A 24,393-nucleotide genomic window follows, 5' to 3' on the forward strand; every position below is an offset into this window, starting at 1 on the left:
GACACAAGAACACCATTTTTATTAGGGGGGGCACACAGGTGCTCCAGTGTATACTATAGGGGGGGCTACATCTGTGAAGCTTGTACCAAACAGGTAAAGTATTGCAGCTTGACAAAGGGCAATAAAAAATATACATCTTGGAACTCGGCTAAAATAGACAATTGTACCCCACTTCCAAGCAATGTTTCCTATTTCTAGTTCTGCCATCAAATATCTGTGTGCTAAGTATACCATTTTTGTTTTACATAGGGGAGAAAAGACTCGGAGGACACCCCTCATCCCAGGAGAACACAGATCCCCCACCTCTGGAAGAAGGGGAAATAACACCAACCCAAGAAGAAGACCAGGAGGAAGAAGAAGATGTGGTGGAGATTGGCACCACAACAGGTGAGTGTCTGCGACCACAGACTCAGGTAAAAGAGATGGATGGTGGCAGATTTTTGAGACCTTTTTTTTTGTTCTTTATCTCTTTTTAGGTGATTGTGATGTGAGGGAGAGAGAACGTTTCACATCTGAAAGTGCCCAGATACTGATCGGGGAGATCATGGGGTGTAATCTCGAATTGCAGAACATCCAGCAAAAAATCAGTGATGTTATTAAAAAAAATAATAACATCATTGATGTTTTGGGGCGAATTTAAACCCCACAAAATCACCTGTTTTATTGTGGTCCAATCTTCCAAAAATTTTTTCAATGTTTAGAAAAGCCAAATTTGGAGGATGCACACAGTGTGCCAACATGTGCTATCTGCCATCACGGGAGATCAATGGACGCGTTTTGGGGGTGCAACCCCTTCCTCAATTATAAAGTCGCGTTGAGGAAGGGCTTGCTCCCCCAAAACACGTCCCTTGATCCCCCCGATGGCAGATAGCACATGTTGACATTCGTAAATTGGTGTGCATCTTCCAAATTTGGCTTTTCCAGGGGTGAGTTCCCCCCATCTGAACGCTATATCAAACCCAGTTCCTAAATACTGATGTCTGATATAGCCTTCAGGTTTTACCAAATGTGAACTTTGTAAGTTAAAGTTTTTTGGCTTTCTTGTTGGTTTTACACAGGCCTGTTTTATCTGAAATGGATATTTCGATTTTTGATAATGCTACTGCAAAAATTGTTATACAACAAACATGTTGGTTTGTTTTAAAAACATTCGTAAATGCACATGTGATTGTGCAGGTATAAAAAAGTGGCTTACTCAAGAATGTGTGGATTATTGTCTCAACACTACAACACTTTTGGGGTGATGTAATTGCTGTTTTATGCAAAAATGGGGGTTATTTCCTAAGGGCAAATACACTTTGCACTACAAGTGCAGGTTCAGTGCAGTTGCAAGTGCACTTGTAGTGAAATGTGTTTTTGCATTTAGGAAGTACCAGCCAACACTGTTTTTTATAAGGTTACCCAATCACAACATTTTCTGCACTCAACACATTTCTGTCAGGGTCAGCTAAAACAAACACAAGCAGTAAATGTCCACAAAGAATTTCTTTTGGTTGTTTTTTATTTGAAAAAGGTGTCACAGATTGTCTGGCATATTGATAGCCCCCCTACCCGCAAAGAACTCCAGGTATCGTAACCGGACATCACGGGCACTCAGGGAGGGCAAGCCAGGACGGCCACTTTCAAGCGCCGTCAGTGTTGATGGATTTGGGATTCCGGCCTCAGGCCCAACTGAGCCAGCATAGTTGGCTGAATGTTTTCTTAAAAAATTATGGAGAACACAGCAGGCAAGTATTATATGGTTCAGTTTATACTCCGCCATATGGATGGGTGTCAGAAATAATCGGAACCGGCTGGCCAGGATTCCAAATGTGTTCTCCACCACTCTTCGGGCTCTGGCCAGCCGGTAATTAAAAACCCTCTGTTCCGGGGTGAGGGTCCTCATCGGGAATGGCCGCATCAGGTGGTCCCCCAGCGCAAATGCTTCATCAGCAACGAACACAAATGGGAGACCTTCAACATTGTCCTCTGGAGGTGGCAAGTCCAAGCTGCCATTCTGGAGACGCCTGTAGAACTCCGTCTGGGCGATCACTCCACCATCGGACATCCGGCCATTCTTCCCCACGTCCACATACAAGAACTCGTAATTAGCCGACACCACCGCCAACATCACTATACTATTAAACCCCTTGTAATTATAATAGTACGACCCCGAGTTGGGTGGTGGGACGATGTGGACGTGTTTCCCATCAATTGCCCCTCCGCAGTTAGGAAAGTCCCACCGCTGGGCAAAGTGGGAGGCCACAGTCTGCCATTCCTGTGGCGTTGAAGGAAACTGTTGAGGAAAAAACAATAAACATTACTATTTTTTCACAGAAACATGGCAAGCAGATTAGACACAAACATTATGGGGCAACCTCCAGATAGCATTTATTAAGGGAAATTTAACAACAACAAAGTATAAGGTACACCTATCATATTCCCCCTCCCCCCCTCATGGGCCATTTCTAACATTATAGGGGGGGAACTCTTGGACAGGTAACCCTCTTCACTTCATTGAGAGATGAATGCCTAAATACAGGGTATTACTTGGAACAGCCCCTCCTTAGTTACACTATTGGCAGACCACTGGACAGGTAAGAAGTGTCATAATACAAAGATATAAATACACACTGTACACATTTGAGCACATTTGAACATTCTGCTATTACCTATCAAGATAATAATAGGATACAAGAACTTTAAACAGTACCATTGGAAAGTATACAGGCAGGCCCTTGCACTACATGCTTTGGGGAATTCATCCATAAATCTGACCAGTAAAGAGGTGGGTATAATGTGTATGGGTTTGGCAAAGTCAGCAGATAGATGATTGAGGATAGAGAATTGGGATTAGCTGACTTAGCAGTTGGGGGGAGGGAGGGTTACAAAAAATTTGGGGACACCACAAAAAAAAAGCCTCTGCCACTCTGCCTGAATTTAAATAAAAAATAACATTTCCAAACATTTTAGGGGGTGTTTGAGGTAAAGCACTACTATAGAGCTGATAAAATACATTGTTAAGTGACTACATGAGGTGAATATAGGGCAGGAGACACCATGCTGGAGAGGTTATTGAAGGGCAAATATGTATGTAGGACCTAAAATAATAATTACATAAAAATCCAGCATGCATGAGGACAAAGGGGACATTCACAGCATATTACAATCATGGTAATTAGGGAATGAGGAAAGAAATACAATATATTACCAAACATTCAATACAATAAAATGGGATATAAAAGGATAAAAATCTTACCTTCATATACTCCTTCTGCAGGACCTGCATGATGGCAGAACAGGTCTCTGGGATAATGATCCCCAGAGCCTGGGGGGAGATGCCTGTCGAGAACTTAAGGTCCTGCAGGCTTCTCCCTGTGGCCAAATACCGCAAGGTAGCGACCAACCTCTGCTCCGCAGTGATGGCTTGCCTCATGCAGGTATCCTGCCTGCTGATATAGGGGGTCAGCAAAGCCAACAGACGGTGAAACACAGGGTCCGTCATCCTGAGAAAGTTCCTGAAATCATCAGGATTATTCTCACGGATCTCACGGAGCAAAGGCATATGACAGAACTGGTCACGCTGAAGCAACCAATTCTTGGTCCATGAACTCCTCCCCACCCTGTTCATGGACTGGACTTGTGTCAAGGTCAGGACCCCAACACCAAGCCCCCGCACAGCACGAACTCTACGAGGAGTACGCATACGAAACATGGCTAGAAAACGGTCGGCTGCTCAGAACGAAGTAGCAGAACGCACTGAAGAACAGCAAGGCCTGTGAAGAGTGACCTGAAAACCAGTAACGAACGAACAAGAATACAATGACTACTTAAAGTCAGGCGGAACTTGCTTGCACACACTGAAGAGCACATACAAACCCACAAGCACAAACTGAAGGGCAGAAAACGATCTGAAAGCCACGAGTCTGAAAAAGCGCGAATCGTCTCTCACCAAACTTTTACTAACACGAGATTAGCAAAAGGAGCCCAAAGGGTGCTGCGCTTGGTTCTGAACCGGCCTTTTCTAGTCTCGTCGTACGTGGTGTACGTGACCGCGTGGTTGTCGATCGGAAATTCCGACAACTTTGTGCGACCGTGTGTAGGCAAAACAAGTTTGAGCCAACATCCGTCGGAAAAAATCCTAGGATTTTGTTGTCGGAATGTCCGAACAAAGTCCGACCGTGTGTATGGGGCATTACACATCCCACTCCCATCATACGTTACTCACCCTCCTTATACTCCTAACCCCTGGGGATATCTCCTATGATCCTGGTACTCTAGTGTCTCACCCCCACACCAGGCACCCTCCCTCCTCCAGCGTTAGCCACAATCTTCTAAGTCCTATCTCTATCCCCCTGCTCCTAAAAACCACCCCCCTTCTCATGCCCTCTGGAATGCCCGCTCTGTCTGCAACAAGCTCACTTCTGTCCATGACTTTTTTGTCTCCCACTCCCTTAACCACCTTGCAGTCACGGAAACATGCTTCAAGAGTCAGACTCTGCCTCGCACTCAGCCCTCTCCCATGGACAGGGCCGTCTTTAACGAGGGGCAAAACGGAGAAACTGTCCTGGGCCCAGTCATTGTTGGGGGCTCCTTGAGTCTGCGCTGCTGCCCGCCACATCCGGTGCTGGTCAGGCTGGCTATTCGCTACTGTTCTCTGGGAGAGGAGCGCTGCTTCTGTATTTACAAGTGACAGCGCCATTCAGAAGCCTCCCTGCTCCACACGTCGATCTCTATGAGAGCGGAGGGGGCGGGGCATCTACACAGGTGGAAGCTCCTCCAAAGACCGGCAGCCTGCACGGACATGCTGTGAGTTGTAGCTGCTCTTCTGCAGCGCCGCTCTGTTGTTTTCTAGGTGGGTTTTTAAGGAAAGCTCAGTACTGGTGTGGGGGGGGTTAGGCTCTGAACTACAATCTGAGGGGAGGAGAGATTTGTTCTTGGGGGGGACTTGGATGTACAGCGCACTCCTCAACCATGCATTCTGCACCCCTCAACTCTGCACATAGCACACCCCTGCACTCTGCACATGCGCACCCCTGTACCCTGCACTCTGCATATAGCACACCCCTCAACCCTGCACTCTGTACATAGCACACCCCTCAACCCTGCACTCTGTACATAGCACACCCCTCGACCCTGCACTCTGTACATAGCGCGCCCCTCAACCCTGCACTCTGTACATAGCACGCTCCTCAACCCTGCACTCTATACATGTGGTCATGTGGCCTTAAAAAAAATCTAAAAAACACCCGTTTTGCTGTGCTTTCGAATCGCTTCTCAAGGCACTTCAGAAGCGCTGCCCAATCATTTCAATGGGCAGGGGCATTTTTGGAGTGCTTTTTACAGCGCTCCAAACCCACCCCAAAGATGCTGCTTGCAGGACTTTTTCTAATGTCACGCAGTGCACCGCTCGAGTGTAAAAGCACTCATGCAAATGAATGGGAGGCAGTTTTCAGGCGCTAAAACGCCTGAAAACTGCCTCAGTGTGAAAGGGGTCTTAAAGTTAAGTGTTTTTATCTTTCCTGTATGTGTTTGTTACAGCTAACAATAAAGGAAATCATGTTATGTTAAGAACACTGCTACCCAGATGTTATTTTATATGAATATTGGTAATAATGTTTTGAGATTAGCAGAGCGTCATTCCTAGTTAGGGCCTCAATAAACTGGACCATAAAATTGTCTTGTAATAGGTTTATACATTTTTGCCCTTTAACTGTCCCAGCAGTGCCATTACTCCAGTCAATTTTCGGGTAGTTAAAATCCCCTATTATTATCCCTGTCCCAGCCCTTTCCATGAATGAATGAATGAATGATTTGTAAAGCGCTGCAAATGCGAACTGAATCGCCTCAAGGCGCTAGATGCATTCTCTGTTGTCAGCTTCTTAGAAAAGGAAGGTCTTTAGTTTTTTCCTGAAGGCCTGGTGGTTTTCTTCTATGCGGATGTTGGTTGGAAGAGCATTCCATAGTCGAGGTCCTTGGACTGCGAATCTTCGTTCTCCCTTTGCTTTGTAGCGGTATTTGGGAATGATGAGGAAGTTTTGGTTAGCTGATCGAAGACTGCGATTTGGCGTGTAGTGTTTTATTTTCTCTCGAAGGTATTGAGGAGAGTTTCCTTGTATGCATTTGTGGGTGAGGCAGAGGGTCTTCAATGTGATCCGATTCTTCACGGTTAGCCAGTGTAGGCTCTTTAGGGATGGGGAAATGGATTCCCAAGGTTTTTTTCCTCTTAACAGTCTTGCCGCCGTGTTTTGGATGAGTTGCAAGCGCGCAAGCTGATATTGGGGTAGTCCTATGTAGATCGAATTTGTGTAGTCAGGCAGAGGAGATGGTGGGATCCACTGACTACTGATCCTATTTGTGCATCCATTGTCATTACTGAGTCAAAGATGACTCCAAGACTCTTGACTTTGGTGCTTGGAGAGATGGTCTGTCCGAGGATGGTGGGAGGCGTCCACGGAGTCTTTATTTTGGAATTTTTGTTAGCATGTAGGAGAAGAAGTTCTGTTTTTGATCCATTGAGTTTGAGGGAGCTAATGGTCATCCAGTCATCTATTAAAGTGAGGCATTTCTGTAATTGCTGATGAAGGTCTTTTTGTCCGTTGATGCGAAGGTAGAGTTGGGTGTCGTCAGCGTATGAGTGGAAGCAGAGGTCCGTTTTCCTGATGATATTGAGGAGTGGGCGGATGTAGATGTTGAATAGCAATGGTGACACGGGTGAGCCCTGAGGGACTCCACAGGAGATTGCCCAGGTTTCCGAGGTGAATGTTCCTAGTTTCACTATCTGAGAGCGATTCTCTAAGAAGGATGCAAACCATTTTAGAGCAGAATCTGTAGCTCCTGCAACTTCTGCGAGGCGGACAAGTAAAGTATTGTGGTCCACTGTATCGAATGCTGCGCTGAGGTCTAACAGTAACAGGAGACACTATTCTCCGTCATCTGCTGCTTCAAGGGCGTTGTCCCATATTTTGAGAAGTGCTGTTTCTGTGCCATGGCCTGGGCGGAAGCCTGATTGCAGAGGGTCCAGGAGTTGGTGTGTGTCCAGGTGGCATTGTAGCTGCTGTACTACTGCTTTCTCTATAATCTTGGAGATGGTGTTGAGGCTTGTTATTGGTCTGTGGCAGTTAGGGTCCTTAGGGTCGAGATTGGGTTTCTTTAGCAGGGGTTTGACGATGCCTTGCTTGAGGGAGGTTGGCACAGTCCCTTCTTTGAATGATTGATTTATGAGGTGTGTTGGGGTAGGGGCCAAGATGTCGGAACATTCTTTCAACAGTTTAGTGGGGATGATGTCGTTTGGTGATGTGCTGTCTCGAAGGCTTCTGATGATGTTTTTAGTCGTGTCAGTGGTGATTGGGGTCAAAGAGAAATTCGGTGGTTGTGTGATGTTCGTGTCGATATCCTCTTTTTGCTTTGGTTGAGTGAGGTTGGTTGTTATTTTCTGATGAATTGATTTCCGAATGTTGTCGATTTTGTCGATGAAGAAATCTGATAACTCATTGCAGAATTCTTGAGTATCGTTTGCTGGGGGCTCTAAGCAGGTCGGGTTCATTGACTGAGCAACTATTTTAAAAAGTTCCTGCGGACGGTTTAGTAGGGTGAGAGTGCCATTAAACCAACTCGAGTTTTTTTTGCGGACGAGTGTTCTGCGTTTTGGCACCACTGAGTCTGCTGTTTTGTAGTAATACCTTGTTAAGGGAGTTGAGTGTTTGTTCCGTTGAGAGGTTTGAGTTTAGCAAAAGAATTTTGATTGATAATGTAGTTTTGAGTTCGGAGTGTAGTTTCTTCTGAGATCTATTCCAGTGTGTTGTTGTTGCGCGTTTCTGTTTTTGGAGGGTGGTGTTAGTGGTGATTTTAAATTTGATAGTATGGTGGTCCGTCCATGGTAGTGGAGTGTTGTCAAATATGTTGATGTCCATATTCTGTTTGAAGATGAGATCTAGAGTGTGTCCTGAACCATGCGTGGGAGCATTTATCAGCTGTTGAAGGCCTAGTTCTTCCATTTGGTTGACGCAGGCGGCTGCGATAGAGTCTTGGGCAGAGTTAGCCCACAGGTTAAAATCCCCAAGTACCAGAAGGTTTTTGGTTTTCAGGGTGTGTATTGAGAAGAATTCAGTGAGTGGAGTAAGGAGATTGGTCTTTGGTCCTGGTGTTCTGTAGCATAGTAGTATGTGAATGGTGTCTTGAGGTGTTGTTTGAAGATGCAGTGAGAGTGTTTCCATGAAAGGCACTGAGTTCTGTAAAGTTGGTTTGGTGAACCCAAGGTGCGATTTGAAAATCACTGCTAGGCCTCCTCCTTTTTTTCCTATTCTATGCTCGGTTAGGATACTGTTGTTCTCGGGCACCAATTCAGTTAGGATGGTGTTGCAGTCGGATGTTAGCCAGCTTTCTGTGATGAAGAGGAAGCCTATTTTGCTTGGCAGAATTCTGGCACTGGTGTTGCATACAAACATATGTTGCATATTTTTCTATTTTAGTACAAATCGTACCATTTCCAATGGTTGTTTGTAACATAGGAGCCTTCATATCATCTGCCATAGCCCTCCCTCATCTTTCCTCATTCCACCCACTAGTAGATGCTGACCCCTGTCTGACCTGTCTACCCCATTATAATCTAATTCACCCTCCCCCACAATCCTAGTTTAAATACTCCTCCAGTCTTTCCATAAACCTCTCCCCCAACACAGTAGACCCCCTTCCATTTAGGCGCAAACCATCTTTAGCATATAGGTTGCACCCCAATGAAATGTCAGCCCAGAGCTCTAAAAACCCAAAGCCCTCCTTTTTACACTAGGTCTTTGACCATGAATTCAGCTCTCTGATCTACCCCTGCCTTTCCTGTGTTGCGCATGGCACAGGCAGTATTTCAGAGAATGTCACCTAGTAGGTCCTTCCCTTCAACTTGCAGCCTAGTTCTTTAAATTGGTAGTTAAGGAGCCTCCACCTTCCCTGTATCCTGTCATTGGTTCCAACATGGACCAAGACAGCTGACCAAGATAGATGATGATCTGTAAGCTCTAACAACCAATCAGTGATCCGTAATGATGTGCAGTAGCCTCCGGCAACCAATAAGTGAGCAGTAATGATGTGAAGTAACCTCTATCCACCAATCAGCAAGCAGAAATGATGTGTTGTAACCTATTGCAACTAATCAGTGAGCGATAATGATATTATGTAACCTCTGGGAACCAATCGCAATCGCTGCCTGATCTGCTGCCGTAAACTGATTTTGAGTCTAGCTGCTATTTTATTGTATGTCTCAGAGCGGGGGACAAGTAAATGTTTGCCCAGGGTCCAATCAATGTTTTAGATGGCTCGCACATGGAGGCCTCCACCACTGGACTTGCTCTCCCAAACCCAGAGGACAGAAAGGAGGTGGAGTTGGTTCTATCCCCACTGAGCACCTTTCAAGTCCTTCCCACCCCTCCCTCTCTATCCTTCTCTTCTTTTAAGACACACTGTATTCATCTGTTTTCTCCCATTTCTCTAAGGATTGCAGTGATCTATAGGCCTCCTGGACCGGTTTCACGCTTCCTTGATGACTTCTCTGCCTGGCTACCCTACTTCCTCTCCTCTGAAATACCCACTATCATTCTTGGTGATTTTAACATCCCCACTCAGCTACATCCCATCTTTTTAACTCCACCTCATCCTTTGAACTAACTTAATGGACACAGTGACCCACTCACTCCGATATTAATACCCTTGACCTTGTTTTCTCCCATATTTGCACCCCTACAACCTCACCAACACCCCCTTTCCTCTCTCTGACCACAACATCAACCTTTCACAATGTCCTCGTCTCTAACCACCTGTCCCTCCAAGCAGAAAACAATTACCCGCAGAAACCTTTGCCACTTAATCCCTCTCTTTTCTACTCTGCAACTGACTACCTCCATGACAAAATCTCACCCATGTCTTGCCCTGACCTGGCCACTTCTGTCTACAACAGTTCAGTTTCATCCACACTGGACTCCTTTGCTCCTCTCACTACACAAAGTACCAGGCCCTGAGCATTACAACCTTGGCAGACTGACGACACTAAAAACTTTAAGATACACAGTCATGCACTGGAGCGATTGTGGCGTAAAACCAACTCCCAGCATGCATTCACCCAATATAAATCTGCCTTCTTAAAATATAATTCCTCCCTCCATGCTGCCAAACAAGCCTACTTTGTCACTCTCATTAATATTCTGTCCTCTAGTCCTCGTAGTCTCTTCTCCACTTTTAACTCTACTTTCTCCACCATAATCTCCACCCAGTAACTCGCTCACTGCTCACGAGATTACCAATCACCTCAAAAACAAGTTTGATGCAATTTGTGGAGGCATCTCCACTGCACAGACATCTAGCCCACTTAACATACCCTGTACAAATCCACTCTCAACACTTTCCCCTTTTGACTTTGCTACTATTGAAGAGGTCACTAAAGTTTTCTCAGAAGCCCGCCTTACCACCTGTCCCTGTATCCTGTTCCCTCCCAACTACTACGGTAACCCTCTTCTATCTTATGCTCCCTCACTCACATCTTCAATCTCTCCCTCTCTACTGGCACCTTCCCCTCCACTCTAAAACATGCCCTAAACATCCCATACTTAAAATGCCCTCGCTGGACCCCACCAGCCTGAACAACTTAAGGCCTATCTCATGGCTCCCGTTTGCGCCAAAACTTTTAGAACACTTATGCCCTGTACACACGGTCGGACTTTGTTCGGGCATTCCGACAACAAAATCCTAGGATTTTTTCTGACGGATGTTGGCTCAAACTTGTCTTGCATACACACGGTCACACAAAGTTGTCGGAAAATCCGATCGTTCTAGACGCGGTGACGTAAAACAAGTACATCAGGACTATAAACTGGGCAGTGGCCAATAGTTTTCATCTCTTTATTTATTCTGAGCATGCGTGGCACTTTGTACGTCGGATTTGTGTACACACGATCGGAATTTCCGACAACGGATTTTGTTGTCGGAAAATTTTATATCCCTCTCTCAAACTTTGTGTGTCGGAAATTCCTATGGAAAATGTGTGATGGAGCCTACACACGGTCGGAATTTCCGACAACAAGGTCCTATCACACGTTTTCCGTCGGAAAATCCGACCGTGTGTACGGGGCATAAGTCTACAACCATCTGCGATCCTACCTCGATGACAACAATCTTCTTGACCCCTTACAGTCTGGCTTTCGCTCACTCCACTCCATTGCCAGTGTCCTACTAAAACTCACGAATGATCTACTAACTGCTAAAACCAATGGCCACTACTCCATACTGCTACTACTAGACCTCTCTGTATCCTTTGATACTGTTGTCCATCCCCTCCTCCTCAAACAACTCCACTCTCTTGACCTTCAAGACTCTGCTCTCTCCTGGTTCTCCTCCTACCTATCACAGAACTCCTTCATTGTTACCTACTTTCTGTAGGAGTACCTCAAGGTTCTATCCTCAGACCCCTCCTCTTCTCCATTATTACTCTCCATTATACCGCCTTCCTTGGTCAATTATTAAACTCCCATGGCTTCCAGTACCATCTCTATGCTGACGACACACAAATCTATCTCTCTATTGCTCACCTCACTCCTTCAGTCTCCTCTCACATTAGTAACTTATTAACTGACATATCAGCATGGATGTCACACCACTTCTTCATACTCAATCTTTCTAAAACTGAGCTCATAATGTTTCCTCCAGCCCGTGCCCACTTCCCTGACTTCTCCATATCTCCATATAAATAATACAACCATCAGTCCCTCCCCTCATGCCAGGGTGCTAGGTGTAATCCTGGACTCTGACCTGTCCTTTCAGCCCCAAATCCAATTGCTGTCCAAATCTTGTAGACTTCACATACGTAACATCTCCAAAATATGCCACTTTCTAATCATTGAAACCACTAAGCAACTTATTCATTCCCTTGTTATCGCTCACCTTGGCTATTGTAACTCCCTCCTCATTGGCCTACCTCTCTGCATGCTAATTCCTCTTCAGTCTGTCATGAATGCTGCTGCCAGACTCATCAACCTTACTAACCGTTCAGTGTCCACCACTCCTTTCTGCCCATCCCTCCACTGTTAGTTCAAAACACTAACAATAACATACAAAGCCATTTACAACTTTGCCCCAAGCTACATAATCAATCTTATCTCCAAATATACCCAAACCATCCTCTAAGCTCCTCCCAAGACCTTCCGCTCTCTTGTCTCCTCCTCCCATGCTTGTCTCCAGGCCTTCTCCAGAGCCTCTCCCATCCTCTGGAACTCACTACCCCAATCTGTCCATTTATCTCCTACTTTGTCCACTTTTAGGCGATCCCTGAAAACTCCTCTCTTCAGGAGGCCTATCCTGCCTTCAATTAACAAACATATCTTCTACTTCCCTCATCAGTTTATCCCTCAGTTACTACCTTTTTGTTGCACCAGCCACTCCCTATTAGATTGTAAGCCCTCAGGAGCAGGGCCCTCCTAACCCTCTTGTATTGAATTGTATTGTTGCTGTATTGTCCACCTTTATATTGTAAAGCACTGCGCAAACTGTTGGCGCTATATAAATCCTGTATTATAATAAAAATAATAAAGTGATTGAACACTGACACGTGGATTTTCTATGTGATGATATTGATATTGATGGTAATGATATTTTCTATGTGATCTCACATTCTAAATTCTTCTATTTTATTTATTTATCTATAATTTAGATGTTATTTTCTGCCATTCTGTTGGTTTAGGGTGATGATTTGAAGAACATGAAAGTTGAGGGTGAAGTAGAAGAGAGGTATGTGAGGGATGATCAGCAATATACGGAGGAAGCTGGAATGAGGAGGACATTCAAAGAGGAGGACACTCCTACAGAGATCAGCACAGGTGAGCCATAATATATTCTTCTGTTATCTCTGCTCTATAACTGCACACTGATTGGTCTAGAGTAGGGTGGGAGATGACTGATATCAGTCAATAATGGGTTGATAATAGTCACTGATACCTGTCCAGCACATTATTACTTATTTTCTCTCAAAACAACCTCCTTTTAGGTTATACAGATACAATATACTCAGACAGGATTTATGTAGAGCCTGGGGTTCATCTGGCAGTATTAGGTTGTATTTCACTTTTGTAAAATGAAAAAGAACCTTGCGTAAGTATGTTAGTGAAAATCAATAAAAATATAGCTGCTCCCCTCAAAGTGCAATGTGTGCTTACTTTAAGTGATTGGGGCTTTGTGATAGGGGGCATCGTTGTTATTGTGTACTATAACAATGGTGATTAACCAATTCACATATGTATTAGTTTGCTAAGTGTTTAACCACTTCAGCCACGGAAAGATTTTACCCCCTTCCTGACCAGAGCACTTTTTGTGATTCGGCACTGCGTCGCTTTAACTGACAATTGCGCGGTCGTGTGACGTTGCACCCAAACAAAATTGATGTCCTTTTTTTCCCCACAAATAGAGCTTTCTTTTGGTGGTATTTGATCATCTCTGCGTTTTTTTTTTTTTTTTTTTTTTTTTGCGCTATAAACGAAAAAAGAGCGTCAATTTTGAAAAAAAAAAAGCAATATTTTTTTTTACTTTTCGCTATAATAAATATCCCCAAAAAATATATATAAAAAAAAAAAAAAAAAAAAGTTTGTTTCTCAGTTTAGGCCGATATGTATTCTTCTACATATTTTTGGTAAAAAAAAATCGCAATAAGCGTATATTGATTGGTTTGCGCAAAAGTTACCGCGTCTACAAAATGGATAGATTTATGGCATTTTTATTATTATTATTTTTTTTTTTTTATTAGTAATGGCGGTGATCTGCGTTTTTTTTTTTTTTAATTTATTCCACTAAAGTCTACCTGATACAGATAGAATCTTGATTTAAGTATATTGATCATGTTTTGATATTTTTTTCAGAACACGCCATCCAGACACCTTCAAAGGATCATCTCGCTTTATCTCAGGGTTTTAAAATGGAAGATGAGGACATCACAAGAGATTGTACAGGAGAAAAGACAATGAGCTCAGCTATGGATGGAGGACTTCCCAGTGTGGAAAGACCATCAAATCTCTCTGACTCTGAGCAACCTTATACTGTAAGGGATGGTGCCGGAATTCAGGAGGAGGTGAAGTTTTCCTCTCATGAATGTGGAGAAAGTTTTAATCTAAGTGACACGGGTGAGAAGCTTCATTCCTGTTCTGAGTGCGGGAAATGTTTTCTTCATAAATTAGAACTTGTCATACATTGCAAATCTCACATGGGGGAGAAAGCAAATTCCTGCCCTGAATGTGGGAAATATTTTACGCAGAAGAAACAACTTCTTATACATCAGAGATCTCACACAGCGGAGAAGACGTATTCTTGCTCTGATTGCGGGAAATGTTTTGCTCAGAAATCAAATCTTGCTTCACATCAGAGATTGCACACAGGGGAAAAGCTGTATTCTTGCTCTGAGTGCTTGAAATGTTTTTCAAAGAAATCAAACCTTGTTGTGCATCTAAGATTACACACGGGGGAGAAGCCACATTCCTGCCTTGAGTGTGGGAAACGGTTTACACGGAAAAAACAATTGCTTATACATCAGAGATCTCACACGGGGGAGAAGCCATACTCTTGCTCTGAGTGTGGGAAATGTTTTTCAGAGAAAGCAGACCTTGTTATACATCAGAGATCTCACACAGGAGAGAAGCCGTATTGCTGCCTTGAGTGCAGGAAATGTTTTTCAAAGAAATCATACCTTGTTTCCCATCAGATATTACACACGGGAGAGATGCCAAACTCCTGCCCTGAGTGTGAGAAATGTTTTGCAAGGAAATCGGACCTTGTTAGACATCAGAGATCTCACACTGGAGAGAAGCCGTATTCCTGCCCTGAGTGCGGGAAATGTTTTTCACAGAAAGCAGACCTTGTTAAACATCACAGATCTCACACAGGAGAGAAAACATATTACTGCCCTGAGTGTGGGAAACGTTTTGCACTGAAAAAACAACTTCTTATACATCAGAGATCCCACACGGGGGAGAAGCCGTACTCTTGCTCTGAGTGCAGGAAATGTTTTTCACAGAAAGCAGAGCTTGTTATACATCAGCGATCTCACACAGAAGAGAAACCGTATTACTGCCCTGAGTGTGGGAAATGTTTTTCGCAGAAACCAAACCTTGTTAAACATCAGAGTTCTCACACAGGGGTGAAGCCGTATTACTGCCCAGAGTGTGGGAAATGTTTTTCACTGAAATCAAATCTTGTTGCTCATCAGATAGTGCACACGGGGGAGAAGCCATATTCCTGCCCTGAGTGTGGGAAATGTTTTGCAAGGAAATCAGAACTTGTTACACATCAGAGATCTCACACCGGACAGAAGCCTTATTCCTGCCCTGAGTGTGGGAAATGTTTTACACGGAAATTCAAACTTGTTAGACATCAGAGATCTCACACAGGGAATAGGCAGTATCCCTGCCCTGTATGTGGGAAATGTTGTTCACAGAAATCAGAACATGTTAAGCATCAGATATCTCACACAGCAGAAAAGTCACATTTGTGCCTTGAGTGCGATGGTGGTCTTCACATTGTTGATAAACTAGCAAGTGCATCTGATGCTGAACAACCTCGTACTGTGAGGGATGGTGCCAGAATTCAGGGGGAGAAGAAATTTCCCTGTCCTAAATGTGGGGAAAGTTTTAGCTCTGGGTTAAGTCTCTCTGTCCATCAGAGATCTCACATGGGTGAGACGCTTCATCCCTGTTCTGAGTGCAGGAAAGTTTTTCTTTATAAATCAGAACTTGTCATACATTGCAATTCTCACACGGGGGAGGAAACAAATTTTTGCCCTGAGTGTGGGAAATGTTTTACAACAAAGTCAAAACTTATTGAACATCAAAGATCTCACACGGGGGAGAAACCATATTCTTGCCCTGAATGCAGAAAATGTTTTTTAGATAAATCAAACCTTGCTACACATCTGAGATTGCACACAGGAGAGAAGCCATATTCCTGCTCTGAGTGTGGAAAATGTTTTACATGGAAATCAAACCTTGTTAACCATCAGAGATCTCACACGGGGGACAAGCCACATTCCTGCTCTGAGTGCGGGAAATGTTTTACGCGGAAATCAAACCTTGTTAGCCATCAGAGATCCCACACAGGGGAGAGGCCGTATTCCTGCCCTGAGTGCGGGAAATGTTTTGCACGGAAATTTACATTTGTTACACATTCGAGAGCTCACTCTGGGAACAAGCCAAATCCCTGCCCTGTATGTGGGAAATCTTTTATCCAGAAATCAGACCTTTATATACATCTAAGATCTCACAGAGTGGTGTAGAGATGAGCTGAACCTACCTGGGTTCAGGCTACGGGAGGTTCACTAAACTTGCTCCTAAGCTCTCAATGTCAATCTGAAACCAGTTGCTTTATTGTTTAACCCCTTCCCGACCAGCCGCCGCAGTCGTACTGCGGCAGGTTGGCTCCCCTGGGCGAAACAATGTTCCCTTACGTCGCTTCGCCTTTTGACCACTAGGCGAGTACCCGGCGGGTGCGATGACGGCCGGGCACCCCCGATCGCTTGTGACAGAGCGAGAACCGGGATCTGTGTGTGTAAACGCACAGATCCTGGTTCTCTCAGGGGAGAGGAGACAGATCGTGTGTTCATACTAAGTCTCTCTCTCTCTCTCTCTCTCTCTCTCTCTCTCTCTCTCTCTCTCTCTCTCTCTCTCTCTTATAGGGAACACAGTTAACCCCTTGATCACCCCCTAGTGTTAACCCCTTCCCTGCCAGTGACATTTATACAGTAATCAGTGCATTTTTATAGCACTGATCGTTGTATAATTGTCACTGGTGGCAAAAGTGTCCACCATAATCTCGCAGTCCCGATAAAAGTCGCTGATCCCTGCCATTACTAGTAAATAAAAAAAAAAAATAATAATAATAAAAATGCCATTAATCTATCCCCTATTTTGTAGACGCTATAAATTTTGTGCAAACCAATCAATATACGTTTATTGCCATTTTTTTCTTAATTTTTACCAAAAATATGTAGAAGAATACATATCGGCCTAAACTGAGGAAAAAAATAGTTTTATTATAGCAAAAAGTAACAGATATTCAGGGGCTGAAGTGGTTAAAGTGGCATATTAAAAATGCATAATTCCTTTTGTAATGGAAATTTGTAAGTTCTGTATATAATTGTATTCTATTTTGTATGTATTGCACACTACCTTCACTGTGCACACAGCACTAATAATGTTTTCATTACACGTTTACATTCTTTCAAGTCCTGATTATAATTTGTCTGCCTATGTTACGCCCCTTGTTACCGTAAATGTACAATTGTAATATTAATGTGATACCTACGTAATCATGTGCATAAAAACCTTCAATTGCATCATAATAAGGCAGAACAGTTATTTGGAAAGATGCTGAGCGTATCTTTTGTGTCTGTTCCCTACTGCAATAGTTATTAATTTGGAACCACTAATCAATATGAGGATAGGAGTTGCCTATCATCAAAATGTCCGTGTCACTTTTATAGAGTTTTCTTGGAAGATGCCTTTAACCTGCCTGTGAATGTAAACAAGCAGAAATTACATATAAAAAAAAAAACATTTAAATTGCTGGCTGCTAAATGGCATTTCATGCCTAGATTCCCTTCATCCATACCAGATACTTATCCTAGATGAGGGTCTGATATGGATTATTAGCAGGACCTTGCAAAAAATAAAACGTCGCCTGAATCCTAGCAACCAAGGAAACTGTGCTGAATGGTCACCCACATCCTGGAAACCGGTGGCCACATGGTCATTGGTTGTTTTAGTGTACCATAGCAACCAATGACTTATTTTGGAAAAAAATAACAAAAAGCGTTCCCCCTGCAGAATCAATATCAGACCCTAATCCTTGATAAGGGCCCTATTTCGAATTTAAGAGTAACCCCATGGAATAGAAACTAACACTGTTGGGTCTCCCCCTCAGTGCAGTATGGATTTTGCGTGAACCCTACGGAAAACAAAGTATAGTCTCCCCAAAAATCCACACCTGGCCCTTTTTGAAGCAAGGGCTTTTTCCCCACAAGCCTGACCTTGAGGTTGTGGGGTCTGGGGGGGAGACGAAATCTGATTGTCCAATTTAAAAAGAAGGGGGCCCCAGAAACAGACTCCATCCCTAAGTGGATAAATAAGGGGTTACATAGTACCCTTTGTTACCTATTCATAATAAAAAAAAAAATCAAAACCAAATAAACGGAAGTGTGGCTGAGAACCAGTGTAAGTGGATGTGTCCCTGAGCGCTCTCGCTGCTATTCTGAAAATTGGCACATATCCTTGGTCTGAGTATCTGTACCCTCTCCGGCAGCAGAGGCTCTCCATTTTTAGTCATTGCCGAGTTTGCAGAAGTCGATCTGCTGACAGCCTTAAAGCAGAATTAAACACTCCTATTATTTACAGCCAAGGAAGCTGCTTCTGTTTGATCTGCAACTGCCACAGTGCTGCACATGTGATCAGTTATGACACCAGCAATTTGACAGTTTTGTAAAGGACAGTTAGCAATGTGACAGTTAGCAATCCCTGCATTCCAGGAAGGTAACTGTTTTTTAAACCATTAAAACGATGGGTTCAGCTTTAGGATGTACTGCTGTTCAGGGGCTCTGGGCTTCAACGAAATGGTGGCCCCCAGCAAGAAGAAACAGGAGCAATGCTGGAGGTAATTTACAGCACAAGCTATTTTTGGTAGCATAATTATTAATGTGGAATATATGTTCCTTGCTAAAGAACATTATTTTTAATCTATTTTTATATGGGTAAAGCTCCACTTTAAAGTGGAAATAAACCCATCGATTTAACGGTTTCAAAAAACAGTTGCATTCTCAGGATAACTGTCACATTGATTGTGCTCTCAACCAAAGTGTCAAACCATCAAATGGCTGGTGTCATACTTGATCTCATGTGCAGAATCATGGCAGTTGAAGATCAAACACAGGCCAAGATGGCAGCTTCCTTGGCTGAAAACGATAGGAGGGCTTGGTTCCATTTTAAGAAACAGGCGGTTCTTTCTACTTTACTGGGGTTTAACCCAAACATTGTCTGTCTGCAGGAGACACACATAGTGAGAGAAGTTATTACCCTTCTACATAAGGCTAGATTCAGAACCCAATACTCCTCTTACAACAGAGGGGTGAGTGTTTAAATTTCTTCCTCTTCTACCTTCTCCTGCAGCCAGTCCACCTTCGACCCGGAGAGGCACTATATCTTCCTAGATTGCTCTCTTGACCATACACATTTCCTTCTAGCTAATGTTTTTATCTTTGGCGTTAGAGGTAGAAAGAGTTCCCCATCATTGGCTTCAGTAGAAGAATAGTGCTTCTTTATTAGTGGGAGGAATAGTGACCCATTGTTGGTGTCATTGGGAGGAATAGTGTTTTGCATCAGTGGGCGGAATAATGCCCCATTGTTGGTTTCAATTTTTCAGTTGGAAAAATAGTGCCCCGTTGATGTAATGGGAATTATGCCCCATTGGTAGTGTCAGTGGGAGGAATAGTGTCTTGCATCAGTGGTAGGAAAAGTGCCCCAAGGGCCAGATAAAAACAAGCAGAGGGCCCCGGTTTGGAGAAAACTGATCTAGCCCTAGGATCCCCCTTTATGAAGGTAAAGAACCTTTAGCCTTTAGAACCACTTTAGATATGATAGACAAATCTACCCTGCCCAAGAACACGTATGTTCCTATTGTTAGACCACTATTCATAACCCATAAGCTGGTAGCTCAGAAGTGGACGTTCCCATACTCCCCTACATTGGAAGACTGGAGAAACCAAGTGAATAGTACCAAACAGAGAAAAATCTACCAGCATAGAAACTGCGCATTGAAAATTTGAAAAACTCTGGGATTGGTGGCTGGCCACCCTGGGCATGATACCAACATCCCTACACCTACATAGATTGTTCTCATGAGAGCAGGGTTGCCTGAGTGGCAGGCCCTGTCTACTGCGTAGAATACTTGGCAAGTGGTTCCTGTTATATTTGACGGATGGTATGGCAGCATCACTACTTTTTGTGGAAACTGCACAGTAGACGAGATGTATTTGGTATACTCCTTTATGTCACAAATAAGAGAGTGTATGCATTGCTGCTGAGACAGTTGACTGTTTGCTTATTGTATCTACCTGTGAATAGTTTCAAAGAACCAACTCGGATTGTGTAAAGTTGGTAGACATAGTTTGTTTTATGCTGTTAAATGTTTAAAAAAAAAATTGCAATAAAGCAAATAAACACACTGATATGGTGAGAAAGCACTATTTTTGAAGAAAACACACATTGTTGAATAAGTACATTTGTGCCATAAAATAAAGTCCCAGGCTGTAAATCAATCAAGCACATTGTCCAGCAAAGTATATACATGTCAATCATAATGTATGCCAAATAAAACCAATGCTCCGCTCCTAATCACTGCTCGCCATCAATGACAGGTCCCAGCCCTTTAGCTGAATATTAACAAAGAGCAGGACCAAATATGGACATGACTATATTTGGTTCATTGCATCACCTGGGATCCCCTGTGACGTTTCTGACCAAATATGATCATGTCCATATTTGGTCAGTGACATCACTCCTAAATACCCTGCCCATTGCCCCCTGTTATACATTTTACTGTTAGTTGGGGGATTGTCATTTTTCAACGAGTCTCCAGATGTGTCGAGTAATTTTTTTGGATGGCAAGCTGGCAGATGTCATTCATTGTAAATCTTATGGATCTACAGTACATCACTCATTCTCCCCTGTGCTATTGAACATGCCCATGGGATATATTTTGCAGAGGTGCCTTCTGGATATCAAGTTGGCCATATATGGATCAAAATTCAGACCGTTTAGCATGGCCGCTACAGTTAAACAGAAGTTGATCTACCAATCGACTTCTGTTCAACCACTCTGTCAAATAAAAAAAACATTTGATCAGTTGTGCAGCACTAGACACTAGACAGAATGGGAGTCTCTGCGCTCTCAGCACAGCAGGCATGTGTGGATGGGGGAACTGGGTCAGTTTTTTTGGTCAGCTTTATGCCACGTACACACGAGCGGACTTTACGGCAGACTTTGCCCGGCGGACTTTAATACTGACTTTACATAGTTACATAGTAGGTGAGGTTGAAAAAAGACACAAGTCCATCAAGTCCAACCTATGTGTGTGATTATGTGTCAGTATTACATTACATATCCCTGTATATTGCGGTCATTCAGGTGATTATCTAATAGTTTCTTGAAGCTATCAATGCTCCCTGCTGAGACCACCACCTGTGTAAGGGAATTCCACATCCTTGCCGCTCTTACAGTAAAGAACCCTCTACGTAGTTTAAGGTTAAACCTCTTTTCTTCTAATTGTAATGAGTGGCCACGAGTCTTATTAAACTCTCTTCTGCGAAAAAGTTTTATCCCTATTGTGGGGTCACCAGTACAGTATTTGTAAATTGAAATCATATCCCCTCTCAAGCGTCTCTTCTCCAGAGAGAATAAGTTCAGTGCTCGCAACCTTTCCTCATAACTAAGATCCTCCAGACCCTTTATTAGCTTTGTTGCCCTTCTTTGTACTCGCTCCATTTCCAGTACATCCCTCCTGAGGACTGGTGCCCAGAACTGGACAGCATACTCCAGGTGCGGCCGGACCAGAGTCTTGTAGAGCGGGAGAATTATCGTTTTATCTCTGCATTTGATCCCCCTTTTAATGCATGCCAATATTCTGTTTGCTTTATTAGCAGCAGCTTGGCATTGCATGCCCTTGCTGAGCCTATCATCTACTAGGGCCCCCAGGTCCTTTTCCATCCTAGATTCCCCCAGAGGTTCTCCCCCCAGTGTATAGATTGCATTCATATTTTTGCCACCCAAATGCATTATTTTACATTTTTCTACATTGAACCTCGTTTGCCATGTAGTCGCCCACCCCATTAATTTGTTCAGATCTTTTTGCAAGATTTCCACATCCTGCGGAGAAGTTATTGCCCTGCTTAGCTTAGTATCGTCTGCAAATACAGAGATTGAACTGTTTATCCCATCCTCCAGGTCGTTTATGAACAAATTAAATAGGATTGGTCCCAGCACAGAACCTTGGGGAACACCACTACCCACCCCTGACCATTCTGAGTACTCCCCATTTATCACCACCCTCTGAACACGCCCTTGTAGCCAGTTTTCAATCCATGTACTCACCCTATGGTCCATGCCAACGCACCTTATTTTGTACAGTAAACGTTTATGGGGAACTGTGTCAAATGCTTTTGCAAAATCCAGATACACCACATCTACGGGCCTTCCTTTATCTAGATGGCAACTCACCTCCTCATAGAAGGTTAATAGATTGGTTTGGCAAGAACAATTCTTCATGAATCCATGCTGATTACTGCTAATGATATCATTCTTATTACTAAAATCTTGTATATAGTCCCTTATCATCCCCTCCAAGAGTTTACATACTATTGATGTTAGGCTAACTGGTCTGTAATTCCCAGGGATGTTTTTTTGGCCCTTTTTAAATATTGGTGCTACATTGGCTTTTCTCCAATCAGCTGGTACCATTCCAGTCAATAGACTGTCTGTAAAAATTAGGAACAACGATCTGGCAATCACCTGACTGAGTTCCCTAAGTACCCTCGGATGCAACCCATCTGGTCCCGGTGATTTATTAATGTTAAGTTTCTCAAGTCTAATTTTAATTCCGTCCTCTGTTAACCATGTAGGTGCTTCCTGTGTTGTGTCATGAGGATAAACACTGCAGTTTTGGTTACTGAAGCCCCCCGATTCACTCGTGAAGACTGAGGAGAAGAATAAATTCAATACCTTTGCCATCTCCCCATCCTTTGTAACCAGATGTCCTTCCTCATTCTTTATGGGGCCAATATGGTCTGTCCTCCCTTTTTTACTGTTTACATACTTAAAGAATTTCTTGGGATTTTTTTTGCTCTCCTCCGCTATGTGTCTTTCATGTTCTATCTTAGCCATCCTAATTGCACCCTTACATTTCTTATTGCATTCTTTATAAATTCTGAATGCTCAGGATGATCCCTCAACCTTGTATTTTTTGAAGGCCTTCTCCTTTGCTTTTATATGCATTTTTACATTGGAGTTAAGCCATCCAGGATGTTTGTTCACTCTTTTAAATTTATTACCCAATAGGATACATTGGCTAATGCCCTTATTTAATATTCTCTTAAAGCAAACCCATCTCTCCTCCGTATTCTTTGTTCCTAATATTTTATCCCAATTTATGCCTTTTAGCAAGGTTTGTAGTTTAGGGAAGTTGGCTCTTTTGAAATTCAGTGTCTTTGTGTTCCCTTCATGTTTCCTATTTGTGTGATTTATACTGAAACTAATTGACCTGTGATCGCTGTTACCTAAATTGCCCCGTATTTCCACATCTGTTATCAGGTCTGTATTGTTGGTAATCAGTAGATCCAGTAATGTTTTATTTCTAGTTGGTGCGTCTACCATCTGACCCATAAAAATTGTCCTGCAAGACACCAAGGAACTGGCGAGCCTTAAATGAATGCGCGGTTCCCTCCGCCCAGTCTATGTCTGGATAATTAAAATTCCCCATTATGATAACACTTCCCATCCTTGCTGCTAATCCAATTTGTGATAGGAGATCCGTCTCCACTTCCTCCCTCAGGTTAGGGGGCCTATAGCATACTCCCAGTATTATTTTCCCCTTAGCTTCATTCCTTTGGAGCTCTACCCATAAAGATTCCACCTCCTCCCTAGCCCCCTCAGTGATGTCATCTCTCACATTCACTTGTACATTATTCTTGATATATAGGCATACCCCTCCCCCTTTTTTACCCTCTCTATCCTTGCGGTATAGGGTATACCCTTGAATGTTTGCCAGCCAATCATGAGAGCTGTTGAACTAGGTCTCTGAAATTCCCACAAAATCCAAATCCTCCTTGTACAACAGTATCTCTAGTTCACCCATCTTGTCCGCCATGCTCCTGGCATTGGTGAACATGCCACATAGTTTAGACCGGTCGCATATTGTCCTCGTATTGGGTGTTTCAGGATTGCAACTAGGACTTGCTACTATACTCACCTTGTGTTTTTGTGCTTTGGTTAACCTACCACTAATGCCCCCAATACTACCCTCTGGAATATCTTCCGCGCTGGCTATCACTGTCTCTGGACCCTCCCCCCCATCGCCTAGTTTAAAAACCCCTCTAACTTTTTGGCCATCTTCATTCCCAGCAGATCTGCACCCTCCTCATTTAGGTGCAGTCCGTCCCTTCTATAGTACTGGTTACCGACTGAGAAGTCGGCCCAGTCCTCCAGGAACCCAAACCCCTCCTTACTACACCAGCTCTTCAGCCACTTGTTTACTTCCCTAATCTCCCTCTGCCTTTCTGGTGTGGCTCGATGTACCGGTAGTATTCCTGAGAACACTACCTTGGAGGTCCTTTTCCTCAATTTAGCTCCTAAGTCCCTA

General features: G+C 43.5%; 1 protein-coding gene across 1 annotated transcript in view; it reads left to right on the forward strand.

Moving 5' to 3' along the window:
- Positions 1-20,206, forward strand: part of LOC141121584 (uncharacterized) — a 34,090-nt gene extending 13,884 nt beyond the window's left edge. The window contains exons 8-9 of the mRNA XM_073611218.1: positions 12,698-12,833; positions 13,866-20,206. Coding sequence (XP_073467319.1) covers positions 12,698-12,833; positions 13,866-16,267 — 2,538 coding nt within the window. The 3' untranslated portion in view covers positions 16,268-20,206. The remainder of the gene's footprint in view (positions 1-12,697; positions 12,834-13,865) is intronic.
- Positions 20,207-24,393: the final 4,187 nt, after the last annotated feature.

Source organism: Aquarana catesbeiana, unplaced genomic scaffold, assembly GCF_042186555.1.
Source record: "Aquarana catesbeiana isolate 2022-GZ unplaced genomic scaffold, ASM4218655v1 unanchor226, whole genome shotgun sequence".
In the NCBI taxonomy this organism is placed as follows: domain Eukaryota; kingdom Metazoa; phylum Chordata; class Amphibia; order Anura; family Ranidae; genus Aquarana; species Aquarana catesbeiana.